We start from the raw sequence: 20,822 nt of genomic DNA, 5'->3' as shown, positions 1-20,822 counted from the left end.
TGCATAGATACATAGATATATATGGAAATTATATAACAATATATGATCAAGTTCAACACAATATATTTAGATCTGAGAAAGCCACACTGTGCATCACAGAACTCGGAAATGTATTGGGATTGTGAATTAAAGCCACATAAAGCCAGATTTTACCCCCTGCCCCCTATCCCTCAAAAGGCTGTGCCTTTTTCCAGGTCGCCATTGTAAATAAGAATGTGTTCTTAACACTTTCAGCGCCACGCCTGGTTTTCCGTTTTACCGCTTGAATGCCACCATCGGCGCCAATGTTAACGTTAATATCGCCTAATCTATGTTTTAAATTATGGCTATGTGTCTAATCTGCCCATCGCATTATCAAAGACTATTTTCCAGTCAGTGCTGTGAAGGCAGATTGTTTTTTTATCGCGTCGTTGCCGTTTCAGAGCAGTTAGAAAAGCCCCCGTTTTGATATAAAAAACAGCTCATTCTGGAGCATTCTATGAAAATCGTCTTTTAGTGGAATATTCCACAACGTTGATATTCGTCGGCCTTTTTATGAATCGTTTTCAAATAAACGCTAGATGATCAATATTATACGTGCACGCACGCACATTACGGCCGCGCACTGATAATCGCCCCGTTGATTTCCTCTCGGACTTTTACAGTGAAACCGAAAGAAGACATTTCACAAAACAGCTTATAACTTCATCAAACTTACTCTGATTATCCTACCACTGATAACATAGAGTCCTTACCTGACATCAGATGGTATCCAACTGGTATATTCCAATTCCTGATCACCATTCGAAAAAATCGATACGTGTATGGATCCAACGCGATACAGTAGAACTCCATGATCCGCGGGGATCTGAGGCTCCAGAATGAACTCTAGTAACCCCGGCTGGATCAGTGAACTGGAAAATGTGGAGTACCGGATTTTTTTCCCCATTCATTTTCATTGAGTCCATTCCAAAATCACTTATGTCATCTGGGAGACGACAGGGGGCGCTTTTTTCCACAGTGATCGTCGGCGCCCCTCGGCTATACTCGGGTGATGCAATAATTTTTCAGATCGCAAAAAAAATAAATAAAAAAAAATCAGAGAAATCTCGTGAGTGGCTAGCAACCACCTATAAAAAAACACGAGAAATCTCATGAGTGGCACTGAAAGAGTTAACTGACTTACCTGGTTAAATAAATGTTAAATAAAAAAACAGTTTAATCAGGCTCCTAATTGTATGCATAAGTAGCAGGACACAGTCCTCCATATCCATTTGATTGTTTATACGAAGCGATTAGTATAACTTAAACTTGATCCTTTGTAGACAAAAGTGGTAACACCTTACACTTGGTATTACACTTGACTAAAAAAACAAACCTTCTTATTGTCTTTTTGACTATTATGTACCTTATTACTACAGTATGCTACACTACTACTACCTATCATGCGAATATGTATACTACTATGTATTCAGTGTAACAGTGTGTAACACTCAAGTTTGACACTATTTGACAAACAATGCTTTTAGCTGCCAGAGGTGTAGGCCTACCGCTCCTGCTTACTTACAATTACTTTGTAAGTAATTTTGGATACAAGTGTCAGCTAAATGACTAAATGTAAAATGTAAATGTAATACCCACTTTTGATGTCTAAACTACCAGTGATGCCACTAACGGGTTACTAAGTAACGCGTTATTGTAATCTGATTACTTTTCCCCGAAAATAGTAATCTAACGCGTTAATCTTTACAAGCCAGTAATCTGATTGCAGTTACTTGTCCAAGTGGCTGTGCGTTACTATTTCGTTACTATCTCATCATAATGCAGGCGGAATGCAGTATTTTCTTTCGTTTTCGACAGTCAAATATACGTTTGGAGAGCTTTTCCTTGTATTGGGGAGTGACGTCACAGCACGCAACCTCGCGTGTTGATCCATGCTGGTGGGCGCGGCTGTTATTGTTATTATCAGGCTGACCTAAACTGCGAGCTAGCAGGGAGACGCTTGCGCTGGTTACGCTTTCTTGCACTGGAAGTTCACTAGTCTACTTAGCGTTTGTGTCAGCTAAGCCGGGTGAAAAAAACATTCACTTTGCGGAGGAAACAAAATACTGTCTACCGCATATGGAATATACAGCACAGCACGACCATCGACTTCTACAGGACTCGGAGGTGCACCAGCCAAACAGTATGTTCCACCTTTGAGTTAAACATCTTTTGCATTGCACTATTCATGAACATGGAACACCATACTGCAGTATGTAGGTTGTCAGTAGCACACAATAATAAATAATAATAATAATAATAATAATAATAATAATAATAATAATAATAATAATAATAATAATAATAATAATAATAATAATAATAATAATAATAATAATAATAATAATAATAATAATAATAATAATAATAATAGTACCGTTTAATAGACTGTTTTTTAAGAGCATGAGCTTCAGATACTGGATAGACCTTCAAACATAAAGAACATTTTCTTGAAGTATAACACTCCAACCCATCAAGTGCTCCTGTGGAACGGCTTTTTAGTCTGGGAGGGTTGGTGCTCACGCCTAGAAGGAACAGACTTTCTGACAAGAGGTTTGAGAAGATTCTGTTACTGAGATATAATCACTGGTTTACTCACCCCTCTCCCCTGTTTCACTAGGAACATTAGAACCATATCTGAATGGGGCAGGCCTCAAAGGTAGGCTACATATCAGCCTACATGTGGTGTTATTGACCATTTATCTTTTGTGAAATCTATAGATCTATAGATAGGCCTACCTGCCCTATTAGTAAATTTTACTCAAACTGAGTACATTTTACAATTTTTTTTTGTCATTCTTATGTTGTGGCAGCAGCAGGGACGACGACTTCGTAACCTAGTTACTTTCAAAGTAACTAAGTTACTCTGATAATCAAGTAATCAGTAAAGTAACTAAGATTACTTTTTAAAGGAGTAATCAGTAATCAGTAATCAGATTACTTTTACAAGTAATCTGTGGCATCACTGTATACTACTATCTACTATGTACTACGTTACTATGCCTATACTACTACCTACTATGCTACAGTAACATGCCATTCAAGTTCAACACTGTTTGACTGACCCTTAGCTGCAAGTGATGTACTGTACCCTTCCTGCTGACTTGTTGTTCACAATTTGTAAGTCATTTTGTGAAAAAAAAGTGTCAGCTGCTAAATGATGCAAACATGGCTTTTTAAATTCCTCACACTGCTCCTTTTTGGTAACTTAGACCATTCATCTCCCATTTGAAGGCTAATATTGGCAGGTATGCACATTTATGTTAGTAGTTATGACTGTGTGTAAACAGTTCACAATTCCCCATATCAATACCCAGATCAAATTCAACTGTGGTCAGCCACCTTCCAGTTTTCTTTATAAACGTAACATGTTATAAATCCATGGTAAGACCTTGTCATTTCTTACCATAATTAGACATCATGATGCATTATTAGTGTAGTTGTCGAGTTTCCACAAATGTTTCCGTCAGTGTTTAATTACGTCTTATTTCTAAATGCATGCGATCTCGTAGCGAGAAACTTGTACAGTACATCAAACTAAATCATGAGCTGAGTAAATAGTTACTCCCCGAATAATTAATGTAGATACTGAGGGCAGCCAATGTTGTAAAAATGTTCTGCAGAAAAAAAAACAGCAACAACAAAAACAGCAACAACAGCAACAACAACAATAATAACAACAACAACCTCATACTGGCGATCACTCACAGGGACATATCAATAAACAGCCTGGGCTCAGGGTTTGGGGGCACATACATATACTCAAGCATTTCACTGGACGTTGACCATTGTATGATGGAGTATGTGACAAATATACTTTGATTTGATTCACGTGGTTTGCGGAAGTCTCTGCGGCGTATATACCTTTGAAGCTGAATTGATTACTATTGAAAGCGGAGGGGCTGAGGGACCATTTCCTCAGCTGGCAGCGGAGGCCATGAAAGAGACGCGGCCCCTGGCCCCCCGGAGCCGTCGAGCTGCCTATTGATGTTATACCTGCTTTCATGCCGCACTGCCTTGAAAGCGAAAGACCAAATATGAGTCACTCTGTGTCAATTTCGCTCCGCGTCTCAGATCCGCCGAGCGCCCCTCGTCAACTCGGACTGTGCTGTCACCGTGGCCCTCTGAGGCTGGACACAGAGGGACAGGAAACACACTATCGAGGAAAACAACCCACTCTATGTTTTATTTTCGTTCCCCTTTTCAAGTGCCACTGCATTTGCATAAGAAAAGAGACGTACAAAATATAGCCTGCTAAATGGTGTGGGTATTTGAAGATAATTCAGAACAAACAACAAGACTATAAGGCTATAGAAGTAAATAAATAAAAGCCAGCTGCCGGTGAGGCACGGTGAAGGAAAATACATAGACTACTAGGAAGTAGGAACTTAAACATTCTGTTAAGCTCAGTCAGGCAAATGATCACAAGCGTCGTTCCTGAAGCCAGCACAATAGTGACGCTCGTTAAAGCCATTGAGGCTTTGAAATGTGGCAGATTTTTCACAGGAGACATACAGGCACAGAGGAAAAGGAATGACCAGCCAGCGACCTCTCCATCAGCACCGGCTTCTAGAGAGGCTCTTTTTTCAATTGTCAACAGTAGCACTTCAACCCAATTATTACAGTTATAAATTTGCACATGCGCTGTAATGTGCTTGTGAAGAAAGCCTCTTTGTCTGGCATTTTAAATATATTCTAGTCGTTGATTCCGTTCACTGCTATTAGGCAGATAAAGGTAGACTCTATACTGTCGTCAAACAGCGACAGGCAAAAGAGCCCCTCTTGGTACTTGCGTGTTTAGTTTTTGTTTGATGTGTGGGTTGGAGTTGAGTGGGAATATGAAAGGGGTTGCTATTGCTGGCCCCACCTCAAGCGCTGCCAAGAGAGGTCTGGAGAGATTCATAGTATAATACGTATAATGTCAGACCAAAGCAAAACAAAAGAAAAACGAGTTAACCTAGAAGTCGCTGTTTGACGGCATTACAGACAATACCTTTAAAGAGGGCTGAGGAGGTCTGTCCTTGACTTTCTCAACAATGCAGACAAGGTGAGCCAACAGTCATACAGGTCATGGGCTGGCAGTATGCAAGACAACATCCCACACACAATCAACCCTAGCTAGCCCGAGAAGAGGGCTAAATTAGCCCTATAGGTCCACATGGCTAACCCCTGAAAGAGACAGCAAGGGGGAACAGAACGGCCAGACACACAATGAGCGGCGTATTTTGGCACTATATTTTGGCACACCAAGTACAGGGGTTAGTCCAGCCTGCTCAAGGCTTGTCTGTGGATCTGGCAGGGGCTTTGATAGGCCGTAGACCCACATTACGCCTTGAGGTCACACCAGAACCAGTCCTGTGCATAGATGAATGCTTTTGAATATGTGAACGTACAACAAGTGCATGTGGCAGACACACACACATACACACACACGGACAAATTAATATATTAGTAGAGATGTCCGATATTATCGGCCTACCGATATCGTAGCATTAAAATGTAATATCGGAAGTGATCGGTATCGGTAAAAGTAAATATTTTTATTTTTTTAAGTATTTACCCAGGCAAGCAAGTAAGAACACATTTTTACTTTATTTATTATCAAAAGTATGCATAATGTTGTGTTAATTCCAAGAGATATGTAATGTTAATTACCTGAAATTATTCAGTTTAATGGGGGGGAAACCACGCATATAATATCGGTATTGGAAATTAAGAGTTGGACAATATCGGTATATCGGATATCGAAAAGAAAAAAAAAGACAATATCGAACATCCCTAGATATTAGTAGTGTATGCAAACCCTCGCATACAGTAGTATCAAAGCTGGGATTGGGCTTCCTGGCCAGCTGCAGGCCATAATGTATTATGGATAAGTACAGGGCTGCGAGCAAAACGAAGCAGGTTATTAAAGTGTGCTGCTGACCTCATCTTCATATCTTCAATCTGCCAGAAGTCGCAATGCAATGTGATGCATCTCTGCGACGCCTCGCACCTTCTATTATGAATCTTTCTCACAGGGCGTATCTTGAGGACTGACATACGGAATGTGATATTTAGGCCTAAATGCCAGCTCCGTCGACTCTGATCACAATATGAAGACTTGAGAGAGAGTAACCGCCACCATTACTCGGCTCTCTCGGTGACGAACGATCTCGGAATGTCACTCCGCTCTCCATTTCCTGGAGGTGCGCTCGCATTCGCACGGATCTGTTGAATGTCAACCTCGCAATAAGCCCCGTTTCTCTCTTTCTCCCTCGGACACTAGAAAGAGAGAGAGAGAGGGAGATAGAGAGAGAGAGAAAGAGAGAGAGAGAGAGATAGGGAGAGAGAGAGAGAGAGAGAGAGAGAGAGAGAGAGAGAGAGAGAGAGAGAGAGAGAGAGAGAGAGAGAGAGAGAGAGAGAGAGAGAGAGAGAGGGGAACGTATAGGGGACCAGGCCAGCCCCAGTTGGCGTACACTGCCGTCTTTTGTACGACGGAGGAGAGAAGAAATAATGATGTACAAATAAGAGAGAGAGGGAGAGAGAAGCGCTGTAATTATGTTCCTCAAAATTGTGCCGCAGCGTCTAGCCCTGGGATACGCAGGGCCCTGTTCCTGAGGCTCTTCTTCCCCATGGCAACGTTGAGTGACTCGCCACGCAAGACGTGAAATGGGTGAGAAATCAATGCGCTGGAAAAACGGGGGCCATCATTAGATACTGCCTGACCTTCAACACAGAGAGGGCTTACTTTTATTCTCTCAACGGCCGGGGCATGTCAAACAATTATTAAAAGACCACCAGCGGAAAGGAGAGGAAAGTTCCTGAAGACACTGCTGGAATAGCCTCCCGCTCTTTGCATACAGTAAATCCACAAACCGGTAAACAATGAATGATTCATGAGAATGGTCTTAAGCTGTGTTCTGTTTGCTGGCCTTTTGCTCCGCTTGCATGCGAAGCCACTACGCTGCTATGCTATTACGTATCACAGCGGCTATACATTTAGTATCTGGAGGATGGTAATAATTGTAGTATTTTGGCAAAGGCAGAACTCATTCTCCCATCTTCCCTGCCAATTGCTTGACACAGGGTGAGGACTGTGTATACTGTAGTTTAGTTCCAGAAAAAGTCTCTCGCACATAAAATGGGGGACATGTCTGCTCTTGCAAAATGATTGGTGGGGTGCAAGTGAAACTAATTATGGGACTAATTCATACAATGGGAGTTCTCAATAATAATCTCAATATTTGCCCTTGAACGTTGTTCTAGATAGTTTTGGACTCCTCAGTGTGAGTGTAAATCAATTATGATGATTCTGATTAGGGATGTTCGATATTGGCTTTTTTACTGATATCCGATATACCGATATTGTCCAACTCTTAATTTCCGATACCGATATCAACCGATACCGAAAAATGCAGGGTTTCCCCCCCCCAAAAAACGGAATCATTTCAGGTAATTAATAGCATTACATATCTCTTGTCGAATTTGTTCTTACTTGCTTGCCTGGGTAAATAAAGGTTAAATAAATGTAAACATTTTAAAGCAAAATTTAAAAAAAAATTTAAACTGATATTTTTCCGATATTACATTTTAATGCCAATATCGGCCAATAATATTGGACATCCCTAATTCTGATCCAAGATAGCAACAACACCTGGGCCTCTCTCTGATGCCTAACACTGACAAAATGTTTGCTGGTATGGATACTTTTGTCTCTCACTAAAACAGCCCAACAACACAGTTCAGAAATAACTGACACTTGGCATCGCCACCTGCTACTACAGTATGTAGAGCATATTCATACATTATGTAGAGCATATTCATAATATTCTCAAGACAGGTCATGCATTTCCTGCCAATATGGTGCAATGCCAAACAGAGCATTACCACTATAATGGTTGTCTGACAATCACCTGTTATATGATTACAATCGTCTGCTGTCTGCGATGATGTACACTGTAAAAAAGAAAAGTTTTTTCACAGGAAATTCACTGTATTATTTTACAGATTACTTTAGTTTTTCTACTTTAAGTGTAAATGCCATAAAAATACAGTAAATTACCTTTTATTATAATTTTTATTATAATATTATTATAAAATATTAACCATTAAATAAAGGTTGTAATCTGTAAATGTATTTGATTTTACTGTAATTTGACAGTAAGTATTTGGCAACCATTGATGCCAGACATTTACCGGTTTCTTGCAGCTTTTTTTCTTACAGTGTGTATGTGGTGGTGATTATGATGCAATGGAATACTAAGAATGCCGTGAGGGGTCATAACTTTAATTTATTTATGTATTAATTTGACAGGGACAATGCACACAAAATATATTGCACCAGATATAGCTATAAGCTCATTTACATTTGTAGTCTCTGGGGGCAGGAGTCGCCAGCGATTTGGAGCAGTATATAAAAGAAAACAGTACAGTTGCATTTCATTACAAGACTATATATCATCAATACATCATGAAAATACAATACAGTGCAAAATATGACATAGTTATATACCCATGTTGTGAAGATATTGATCGAATACGCCTGAACCACATCATTCCGGTAGTCCTACATATATCCATACGTTCTAAAATAAACTAATATAAATAGGCCTAAGCCTGCGGGAGACCGTAATGACTACAAGAGAAGTACTGCACTCTCTGAAGGCAGGCAAGCGATACCGGATACATGGCAAGCACAGAGAGACTCAGAAGAAGCTTCTATCCCCAGGCCATCAGGATGCTCAATGAACAATGACACTATGTAACAAACCATCAAACACACTCACAGCACACACATCCACACGCACACACTCACTTTAAACAAACAACTGCAGCACCCACTTTACCCACTTTAGACACCTAACACACTTTATATTTATTGGTAAAGAATTTGCACTACAACTCATACCTCATTACACCTTACTGTAAATTGTACCTACAGTAAGTTGTACCTCATCCCATTTCTGCATTGTACTGTATATTGTATTGTAACTCAGTTACTTTTCTACTCTGCATATGTATATTGAACACTTTTGTCTACGTACTTGACTTCTATTTTATACTTATTATACTTATTTTATACTTATATTACCTATATTTTTATCTAGCACAATCTCTGGAGCAAAACAGAAAGAAGCATTTTATATAAAAGTATTATGTACTTTTGTATGACAACTAATAAAGAAACTTGAACTTGAACTTGATACTAGTCGGTAAGGTGTTCTGCGACCCAGCGGCCCAGACTGAGAAGGCGGGCTGGCTGAACTGTGTGCACTGATTCAGCCGCAGTGGAAGCTCTTGTTGACCTTGTGCCAGTGTTGCAAGTTGTTACATACTGTCTGAGTGGTGGAGGGGCAGCGTGAATGCCTTCTACAACAGAACTGCGTTTCCGCGTTGCTCTGATTGGCCACTGACCCAACGTGACCCTACCCTATTACACGCCCCCTTATCGATGCAACGCTCTACATCTCTTTCGCTGACTTCCTCACAGAACAGCTGTTTCCGTATTTATAATATTGGAAACGCCGCGCTGTGAGCGCTGTGAAGCACCTCTGTATTAAATGCCGACAGCACCTCTGTATTAAATGCCGACTCATCAATCAATCAATAACAACATTAACGATAACGTTAACGTTAGCATTAGGCTAACGCCAAGCTGTAATGTTACCAGTCTCGCGTATATCTGCTAACGTTAGCATTAGGTAATAACCGGCTTAAAATGGATGGTGATTACCTCACGTTGTGTCTATTCTGCTAGCATTAACGTTACTAGTACAAACAATCAAACCAAAACATTGACATCTAATTTATCTTTAGATATTTACTCAACCTCTAATGTCTAACTATGAATGAACACAACACTCTAACTTAACATCTTTAGCTAATAAAGTACTCAACCTCTACTGTCTTTAACTATGAACAAACACAACACTCTAACTTACCATCTTTAGATAATAAAGTACTAAACCTCTACTGTCTTTAACTATGCACAAACTGTAGAGGGATATAGTACTTCTATGTACTGTAGGGGGATATAGTACTTCTATGTACTGTAGGGGGATATAGTACTTCTATGTACTGTAGAGGGATATAGTACATCGATGTGCTCTGGGGGATATAGTGCTTCTATGTACTGTAGGGGGATATAGTACTGCTATGTACTGTAGGGGATATAGTACTTATATATACTGTAGAGGGATATAGTGCTTATATGTACTGTAGGGGATATAGTACTTCTATGTACTGTAGAAGGATATAGTACGTATATGTACTGTAGGGGGATATAGTACTTATATGTACTGTAGGGGGATATAGTACTTATATGTACTGTAGGGGGATATAGTGCTTATATGTACTGTAGGGGATATAGTACTTCTATGTACTGTAGAGGGATATAGTACTTATATGTACTGTAGGGGGATATAGTACTTATATGTACTGTAGGGGGATATAGCTGTAGGGGGATATAGTACTTATATGTACTGTAGGGGATATAGTACTTCTATGTACTGTAGGGGATATAGTACTTATATGTACTGTAGGGGGATATAGTACTTATACTTACTACTGCTGTGCCCAACACTCCATTTTAAACTGGTTATTACCTAATGCTAACGTTAGCAGATATAGACTGGTAACATTACAGCTTGGCGTTAGCCTAATGCTAATCGGGTACAATAAACAGACGTTAGACATGAACAGGAACATTCATGTTATGTTTCAATATTGCAATGGTGGTAGGAATTATAAAAAAATATGTATCCAGTATGTTAATTAATAGCATTAATAGAACTCATTGAAAAAATCACAAATTCCATAGATAAAAAAAAACATGTAGCTGGAGTATTCATTGATCTAAAAAAAAGCATTTGATACTATTAATCATGATATATTAATCAGGAAATTGGAAAGATATGGGATAAGGGGGGTAGTATTGGACTGGGTGAGAAGCTATCTAAATAAAAGACAACAATTTGTGACAATGAAAGATTATAAATCTGAATGTTTGGACATTGCTTGTGGTGTCCCCCAGGGGTCAGTGTTGGGTCCAAAACTGTTCATCTTGTACATTAACAAGATATCAAGTTTCAAGTTTCTTTAATAGTTGTCATACAGAAGTACAGAATACTTTTATACAGAATGCTTCTTACTGTTACGCTCCAGAGACTGTGCAAGACAAGATAAGTATGAAATAAAATAACATAGTATAGCATGTAAATTAGAAGTAAAAAAATGAGGTCACAGTGTTCAATATAGACATATGTACAATGTTCGATGCAGAGTAGACGTAACTGAGTTACCATATAATATACAATACTGTGTAGTGTACTAATATACAATACTATATAGTGCAAGGCAGAAATAGGATGAGGTGCAATTTAAGTACAATTTACAGTAGGTGTACGAGTTGTAGTGCAAATCCTTTATCAATAAATATAAAGTGTGTTTGTGTGATCTAAAGTGTGGAGAGTGGGTGCTGCAGTGTGTTTGTTTGTTTAAGTGAGTGTGTGCGTGTGGGTGTGTGTGCTGTGAGCATTTGATGGTTGTTGCATAGTGTTTATTGTTCGTTTAGCAGCCTGATGGCCTGGGGATAGAAGCTTCTTCTGAGTCTTTCTGTGCTCGCCTTAAGACTCCGGTATCGCTTGCCTGACCGCAGCAGTTCAAAGAGGCAGTTGTTCGGGTGGCTCGAGTCCTTAATAATTCTCTTAGCCTTCCCCTTGCACCGCTTGTTGTAAATGTTCTGGAGGGTGGGAAGCCCCCCTCCAATTGTGCGTTCGGCTGAACGTGTCACTCTTTGTAGTCTGCTACGGTCTTGTGCAGTGCTATTCCCAAACCAGGAGGTGATGTTGCCAGTCAGGATGCTCTCTATTGTACATGAGTAGAAGTTCCTAAGGATCTTCTGACTGACTTGGAACATCCTTAGGCGCCTGAGGAAGTAGAGGCGTTGTCGTGCCTTCTTCACAACACTGTCAATGTGTGTGGTCCATGTCAAATCCTCGGATATGTGGGCTCCGAGGTACTTGAAACTGTTCACTCTCTCAACCGGTGCCCCGTCGATGCTGAGGGGGCTGTAGTCCTTGACCCCCACAATCATCTCTTTTGTTTTGCTGACGTTCAGGGAGAGGCAGTTCTCCTGACACCACTGTGACAGGTTCTCTACCTCTTCCAGGTAGGCCCTTTCGTCGTTGGCAGAGATCAGGCCCACCACTACTGTGTCATCAGCAAATTTGATGATGGTGTTGTTGTTCCGCTGTGCTACGCAGTCATGTGTGTACAGGGAGTAGAGGAGGGGGCTCAGAACACAGCCCTGGGGGGCCCCTATGTTGAGCGTGATGGATGAGGAGGTGCAGTTGCCTGCTCTTACCACCTGGGGTCTGCCCGTCAGGAAGTCCAAGACCCACTGGCAGAGGTCATAGTTCAAGCCCAGGTCCCTGAGCTTGGCTATGAGTTTGGAGGGGACTATGGTGTTGAATGCTGAGCTGTAGTCGATGAACAGCATTCTCACATAGTTCCCCTGCCTCTTGTCCAGGTGTGATGCTGCTGTGTGCAGCACATGGGCTATGGCGTCCTCCGTGGACCTGTTGGGGCGATATGCAAATTGCAGAGGGTCCAGGTTGATGGGGAGGATATGTAAATGTGTGTAAATTGGATATGTAAAGTATCCAATATATTTAAATGTATTTTATTTGCGGATGACACTAATCTTTTTTTTTCTGGTGAGAATATCCAGCAGCTTTTAGAGGTCATCACATCTGAAATGAAGAAATAAAAAAAAATGGTTTGATAGAAACAAATTATCATTGAACTTGAGCAAAACTAAAATCATGTTATTTGGAAACTGTAGATTAAATACTCAAGTACAAGTTAAAATAAATGATGTGATTATTGAAAGAGTTTATGAAAATAAATTCCTAGGTGTAATAATAGACCATAAAATCTGTTGGAAACCTCACATAAAACATGTCCAATCTAAACTGTCACGAAGCATTTCAGTCATGAGTAAAGTAAAGCACATTCTGGATAGAAAATCACTCTACATTCTCTACTGTTCACTAGTTTTACCATATTTAAATTACTGCTGAAGTCTGGGGAAACAATTATAAGTCTACACTACAACCACTTTTATACTCCAAAAAAGGGCCATAAGGATAGTTCACATTGCAGGTTATCGTGATCACACAAACATATTATTTTTAAAGTCAAAAACATTAAAGTTAAATGATCTTGTGGAATTTAAAACGGCACAATTAATGTATAAAGCAAAAAGTCATGCACTTCCAAGAAACATTCAAGAACTGTTTTTTGATAGGGAGGGGGGTTATAATCTGATGGGAGAACTCAATTTAAAAGTGCTAAATGTACGCACTACCATGAGAAGACATTGCATCTTGATATGTGGAGTGAAACTGTGGAACAGTCTAAATGTGGTGCTAAAGCAATGTCCAAACATGAGACAATTCAAACTGATGTATAAGGAAATTATGTTCACAAGGTACAGGGATGAGGAAGGGACTTGATATTCACGGGTGTTTACATTTTATTTTATTTCTTTCATGTTTTACATATATAGTTTTTGTTTTTTTGTTTTGCATAATATATATATATATATATATATATATATATATATATATATATATATATATATATATATATATATATATATATATATATATATATATATATATATATATATATATATATATATATATATATATGTTTTAAAATAGTACACTCATTTGAGTAGTGCATGGAAAAGGGGTAGGATTAAATAAGTGTATACTTCTTCCTACTCCTTTTCGAACATGTAGATTGAGTTGTGTTTTGCTTTTGTTATTGTTTGTTTGTATTCATTGCATGTTCGAAATAAAGATACAAAAATAAAAATAAGATAAAATCAGTACCTTTATCCAGTTAGTCTATGTTTATATAGAGTATGGATTGGTTGCATTATTGAATTATTTGCCTCATACCAAATTGTGACACAGTATGATAGATGTGACAGTATCATTATAGTATGTGTACAATTTCGCTGCATATCGGTACTTGTTTGATGTTGGATGCATTTCAAATGAGCCAGATTCAGGTTTTTTTTAAGTTAGGTTATGATCATCACAGGGATTTAAGTTCAAGTTCCCCCCTGTGTGGCAACAGCCTAAACAATAGTTCCTATTGTAACAGCTGAGACGGATAACAATAGTTCCTATTGTAACAGCTGAGACAGATTTCTGTCATTTTGTCTGAGAAGAAAAAGAAAGAGAGCGGGTGGGTGAGAGAGAGAGAGAGAGAGAGAGAGAGAGAGAGAGAGAGAGAGAGAGAGAGAGAGAGAGAGAGAGAGAGAGAGAAGAGAGAGAGAAAATGAGAGAGAGAGACAGCGAGAGAGAGAGGGAGAGAGAGAGAGAGAGAGAGAGAGATACAGAGAGATAAGAGAGAGAGACGACAATGAGAGAGAGAGACAGAGCTTGTGTTTCGCCCAGATTATTACTATTGGCGCACAACCGTTTACGTGACTGAATCGCAGATTGCAAAATGGAGATAACAGCGAAGGAGAGGAGAGACAGACCAGAGGAAATTACAGAAAGTTTTTAAAATGTGGAATAATTTCAAGCTGAAACAGAATGAAAACTCTGTACAGTGTGACTATTGAAAAAACAAACTAGCCGACCACAATAGCATGATAATAATTCATAATAATTCAATCATTTCTCAGAAAGCATCCAGTAACGTTACGCATGCAGACCACAGAGCGGACCGTCAAGGTACTGTTAACATTAGCATTTAATAGGGCTGTATTGGATTCAGGGGCGGACCTAGCACATTTGGCGCCCTAGGCGAGATTCACCACTGCGCTAACACACAATAATAATAATAATAATAATAATAATAATAATAATAATAATAATAATAATAATAATAATAATAATAATAATAATAATAATAATAATAATAATAATAATAATAATAATAATAATAACAAACAATAAAATAACGTGCAAATTTGCTTTAAAAGAAAATTATGTATTGTAAAATATGTTACACATATATAATCAAAATATAATATGCTAAATAAACAAACAAATAAATAAAAATTACAAATTCACTTTGTCTAAAGAACTATTTACATTCCACTCCCTATCATCACACTTCAAGGTTAGCCTGTAGCTCCTACTGGTTTCCATTTACAGTGCAATCCTTCTGGCCTTCCTCGCTGCAAAGTCATCAATCACATCAAATTGTCCAACTCCTGAGGCAGCTCCTTCCCATCCAATTCAGATTGCCCGCCATGGTTTAAGGTGTTTACAAGTGCCTCTGCTTGCTTCATCAGCTCTTGGTGTGGCAGGTCTTGGAAGTTGTACAAAATTGCATACCTTTCACCTTGGCACGTTTCTCGTCTTCTTCTTTTCTTCTCTTTTTAAACTGGATGGCCGGATGGCTTTTGCCTCTTGATAGTTCTCTAACGTTAGTCTTTCTTTCCTCAACGCTCAATTCTATAAACACTTGACCAGTGGCGGCTGGTCAATGGGGGCGCTAGAGCGCCGCCCTCCCTTGTTAAAAGAGAGAAGAAGAAGATTTTTATTTATTTAAAAAAAATTTAAGAGCCCTAGAAATCAAATAAACATGTTTAAAATGAATAATATTTACTCATTTTAAGTATGTTTGTGTTTCCAATGCACAATATAACGTTAATATATCAAATATAAATAATTGTTTTCATGAACAGGAAGTGACTGTCTGCTAGAGAATAATACCGCCTCTATGCTTTCCATAGCCGCATTTCTCCTGGGCTAGACACATAGCGCTCACAGTGGGCGTGCACTGGTTTCATCGCTGTACTTTTGTACACAGTGGGCGCGTTTCCAAGCGATCTATTATCATCTAAGCAAGCAGCGTCAATAATTTCCATAGCTGCATTTCTCGGAGACGCTCTCTGATTGGCCGACGTCAGTTTCTACACTGGGAAAGCCTAGCCACTCTTCATTCGAAGTAGGTTAAGGTAACGTTAGAGTTTGTCTTAGAGCAGGCTGTTCGACGCGGAAATGGGCAAAGACACAGCTCGTCACTCACAGTACTTGTTGCCTAACTTTGCTAACAAGAAGCTATATATGGATGCAGTGGACATGGATGGACATCAACACAGTCTGGACAGTGGATATACTTTATCAAGCCCTTCTGCCTGCTGGACAGTGGTGCGTTTCAACTTAACAAGTGAGAGTTGCAATATCTCTCTCTCTCTCTCTCTCTCTCTCTCATCTCTCTCTCTCTCTCTCTCTCTCTCTCTCTCTCTCTCTCTCTCTCTCTCTCTCTCTCTCTCTCTCTCTCGATGCTGTGTTGTTGTTGAACTAATTAATTTCGCTGCGGGGGGGCCATAATGACCCGGACAATGAATGGTAACTTGTTAAAAAGGACAAGATATACATAAGTGATTATTTTTGCATGGATCAGAGAGAGAGTGAGAGAGAGAGGGGGGGAGGGGTAGGAAAGAGAGAGAGAGAGAGAGAGAGAGAGAGAGAGAGAGAGAGAGAGAGAGAGAGAGAGGAGAGAGAGAGAGAGAGAGAGAGAGAGAGAGAGAGAGAGAGAGAGAGAGAGAGAGAGATGTGCGCGTGTTTGTGTAGGGCATATTGGAACCGTGGCTGGATTTGACTGACTGTGATCATATATTGATTGATGGCAATGGTGATAGTTGTACCTACTTAAATATTCGCCAATGCGTGGTACATGTTTGCAAAATGTTTGGTATAGCGCCCCTCATGGAGAAGAATGCACCGGCCGCCACTGCACTTGACCGATACCCATCAATGCACAGCGCTCTAGCATGTTCTGACTGTGAACACCTAAAGCTGAGGCTCAGACCGACCGACCGTTTTAGATTTTTGGCTCATTTTCCCTTATGTTAGAATTTTTTGTATGTACAAATAATGGTTGCAGATATAGAGGGGGGCGCCAAAAACTGTGCAGAAAAAAAAAATAATAAAAAAAATAAAATAAAAAAATAAAAAAAATATTTTAGGCAACCGCCTACAGTATATCGCCTGTAGGAAGGTACACCCCTGGATTTTAGGCTCCAATTGCTACTTTCACCACCTGGTATCTTGGTGTGTGTGTGTGTGTGTGTGTGTGTGTGTGTGTGTGTGGTGTGGTGTGTGTGTGTGTGTGTGTGTGTGTGTGTGTGTGTGTGTGTGTGTGTGTGTGTGTGTGTGTGTGTGTGTGTGTGTGTGTGTGTGTGTGTGTGTGTGTGTGTGTGTGTGTGTGTGTGTGTGTGTGTGTGTGTGTGAAGCTCAGCCTTTCACACATTGACTGTGGTTATTTTCTTGTGGTGGACCTGCTGTCTGTAACCATGGCTACTACAGGGACACCTGAGGCATTTGCATTGCCAGAGGAAACCATTAATGATTATAATTATACACTGATTGTGGTTTTACCATTTAAAATGCATGGACTTCAAATCAAATCCAAATCTGCACAAATTATGTTTCTGGCAATAAAAAACTAACTAACAACATTCAAAAAAAATTCAGGGCTAGAGAGTGTTTACACTTTTAGAGGGACATTAGCTTTAAAACAACCTACAACTCCTAAAACTCTTAAAAGTATTTGCATTGCGGTTTGTGGGGTATCACTCTGGAATGGTCTGGAGGTGAGTATAAAATTAAGCAATAATATCAATCAATTTAAAGGTAGTTATAAACAAGCACTTATGGACACATAAGAGAGAGGACCTTGAGCAGTAATGTGACTGCCTAATACATATATTTTCTCATTTGGATAATATAAAAAACTGTACTTTTATTTTATTTTTCATTATTTGTTATATTCTTTTTATTAATGTATTTAATTTGTTTATTTGGACGGGACAATGCAAAATTAATGAACACTGTGGAGTGTAGAAATTGCCGGATTTAGCACGAGGCAAATTTCCATCCGTTGTCCCCAAACATAAAAACAGGACTCATAGAAACAGTAAGAAATGTACAAATACATAAAAACAGGACAAATAAAAACAGTAAACATTTTTACAAATACATAACAGCACATGACTGGTTGGACTTCAGCCATTTTTTTAGTTGCCCTCTAAAAGAAGCAAGGGTGGGGCTTTCCCTTATGGAAATGGGAGACTGTTCCATGTTTGACTGCCTTTTATGGACAGGACGTTTTGGCCAAACGTGGTCAGTCTACGTTGGACCATGCAGTCACCTCTGGTGTCTGACCTGGTGCAGAGTCCAGTGTTTCTTTTTTTGTAGATGAATTCCTGTACAGGAGGGGGAGCTAGTCCATGTAGGCATTTGTAGATGAAACAAGAGCTTTTTAACACTTTGATTGCCACTCACGAGTTTTCTCGGATTTATAATAGTCACGTTGAAAGCCACTCACGAGATTTCTCGGAATTTTTTATATTTTTTTTAGCGATCTGAAATCATATTGCATCACGCGAGCCTACCCTAGCCTACCCAAGAGCCGCCGGCGATTAGATGTGGAAAAAAGCGCCCCCTATCGTCTCCCAGATGACATCAGGGATTTTGGAATGGACTCAATGAAAATGGATGGGGAAAAAAATCCTGTACTCCACATTTTCCAGTCCACTGATGCAGCCGGGGTTACCACAGTTCATTATGGATCCTCTGAGCGCCGCGGATCATGAATTCTACTGTATACACGTTAGATCTATACACTTATCGATTTTTTCGAATGGTGATCAGGAATTGGAATATACCAGTTGGATACCATCTGATGTCAGGTAAGGAATCTATGTTATCAGTGTTAGGATAATCAGACTCATTTTGATGAAGATATAAGCTGTTTTGTGAAATGTCCTCTATCGGTTTCACTGTAAAATCCATGAGGAAATGAACACGGCTATTATCAGCGCGCGGCTCGAATGGGCGTGCGTGTACGTATAATATTGATCATCTAGCGTTTATTTGAAAACGATTCATAAATAGGCCGACAAATATCAACGTTCTGGAATATTCCAGTAAAAGACGATTATCACAGAATGGCCCAGAATGGGCTGTTTTTTACCTCAAAACGGGTGCTTTTCAAAATGCTCTCGAACGGAAATGAAACGATAAAAAAACAATCTGCCTTGACAGCACTGACTGGAAAATGATTCTTTGATAAGCGACGGGCAGATTAGACACATAGCCATAATTTAAAACATAGATTAGGCGATATTAACGTTAACATTAAAGTGGATGGTGGCATTCAAGGGCTAACTCTGGCGCCACCTGGTGGCACTGAAAGTGTTAATACTTTGAAAATTTCAAAGATTTCTAAATAATTTGTATTAAATTATAATGTAAAACATTCTAAGGAAGGGGCTTGATACGTTTTTTTACTTCCCCCTGTTCCTTCTCGAACACTTATTGTATGGAGTTAGTATTTGACTACCGGTATTTACCTTTTTGTTTTTTAACCTTGTTTTATGTTTCTATGTTCGAGACAAATAAAAATCAAATCAAATAAAAAACCACATCAATAGTTAAGGTTGCCATGGTAACAGTACTATTCTAGTAGCCTACTGGTACAGCATGCAGTACATGATCCGCCTTTTTCATAGCTTGTAAATCGTCTATTATTAGCCTGATGGTGATGAGGTTGAGGAGCGGGGTGTTTTTGTCAATGTGGCTCCTGAGTTGGCCAAGTACCACTGGTCTAGAGTATTTCAAATGTATGGCTGCATTCGAGAACAGCATGCAATGGTTATGTTGTGGAGCGGTGCTTAAATATTGTAATTTGACACAGGGTAATTTTCATGAAATGTAATTTTACATGGAAATTACCAACCAGAAATTCCTAACCCTGACCAAAACATTTCAGTAAAAATTTGTTTTGCTTTTTAAAACAACGTCCAACCTCTGTCCAACCCTGTCCAACCTCAGGTGATGGAGTGTCACCTTTACTTCTGATGGAGAAAAACATACAGTACTAACTGTTTTGCATACATTCCGTGTCAGACAAGAATGATTCAGCTAGTCCAATTTGTTTCCCATTGCTACCATGAGTAATGATGCAGCTTGATGTTTAGTCTTACTGTATATACATAGATGACTGTGTCATCTCCATACATCTGCAGATGAACCTCTGGACAAATATAAGGTAGATAATTTACATAAATGCTAAACAAGATGGGCCTTTTTATTCTGATTCTGATTCTGAACACACTGAAGTAAAAGTTGTGTGTACTCACATTTCTGTTCAGTGGTTGCAGGAAAACATAACGGTTCCAAAATTGATAAAAATCCCAGTATGAAAGAGCATTTCACAATGGTTTTTCTAATGTGTGTACCGCTTTAATTCAGCGTGTTTATCCAAAATGGCCGTCCACTGCCTGCATTTCGTGTCTCTACTTTTCGTAGCTCCATTTCTGCAGACCCCTCTCTGATTGGTTGAGCCCATTTCTGCAGACCCCTCTCTGATTGGTTGAGCGAAGCCCCTCTCTGATTGGTTTAGCTCATCACGCGGCAAAAGGCGGATGTAATGTTATCATATCAAGAAGATAAAAAGAAATGTACTACCAGATTCGCGTATAACGTTATTTCGCGTGACTTCGCGGTTTATTCATAACGTTATGCACATTTCACAACACAGCCAGCTGTCAGAAACTGTATATTGTAACGTTATATAACAACGTTATGTTATTTCGCGGTTTATTCACATAAAGTTATTTCACGTGACAAGTTCAACACAGCCCGTTTAGTGTTTACATTCCCCACTTACTGTACAGTAACTGTACCATGACACACTCCCCACTTACTGTAACTGTACCATGTTCTACATATAACCTCATCTCATGCACCTTGTTGTGTATCCTGTTTCTTTTTCCT

The 20,822-nt window shown here is 39.4% G+C and overlaps 1 protein-coding gene across 1 annotated transcript in view; it reads right to left on the bottom strand.

The window, feature by feature from the left end:
- Nucleotides 1–20,822, bottom strand: part of lrp1bb (low density lipoprotein receptor-related protein 1Bb) — a gene marked incomplete at its 5' end in the record, with an annotated part of 1,188,884 nt that overhangs the window by 1,129,166 nt on the left and 38,896 nt on the right. The window contains 1 exon segment of the mRNA XM_084314368.1: nt 4,068–4,151. Coding sequence (XP_084170494.1) covers nt 4,068–4,151 — 84 coding nt within the window.

The sequence above is a fragment of the Notolepis coatsorum genome, assembly GCF_963971535.1.
Source record: "Notolepis coatsorum genome assembly, chromosome: 5".
NCBI classification, from domain to species: domain Eukaryota; kingdom Metazoa; phylum Chordata; class Actinopteri; order Aulopiformes; family Paralepididae; genus Notolepis; species Notolepis coatsorum.
This window is presented reverse-complemented; position numbering and strand designations above follow the sequence as displayed.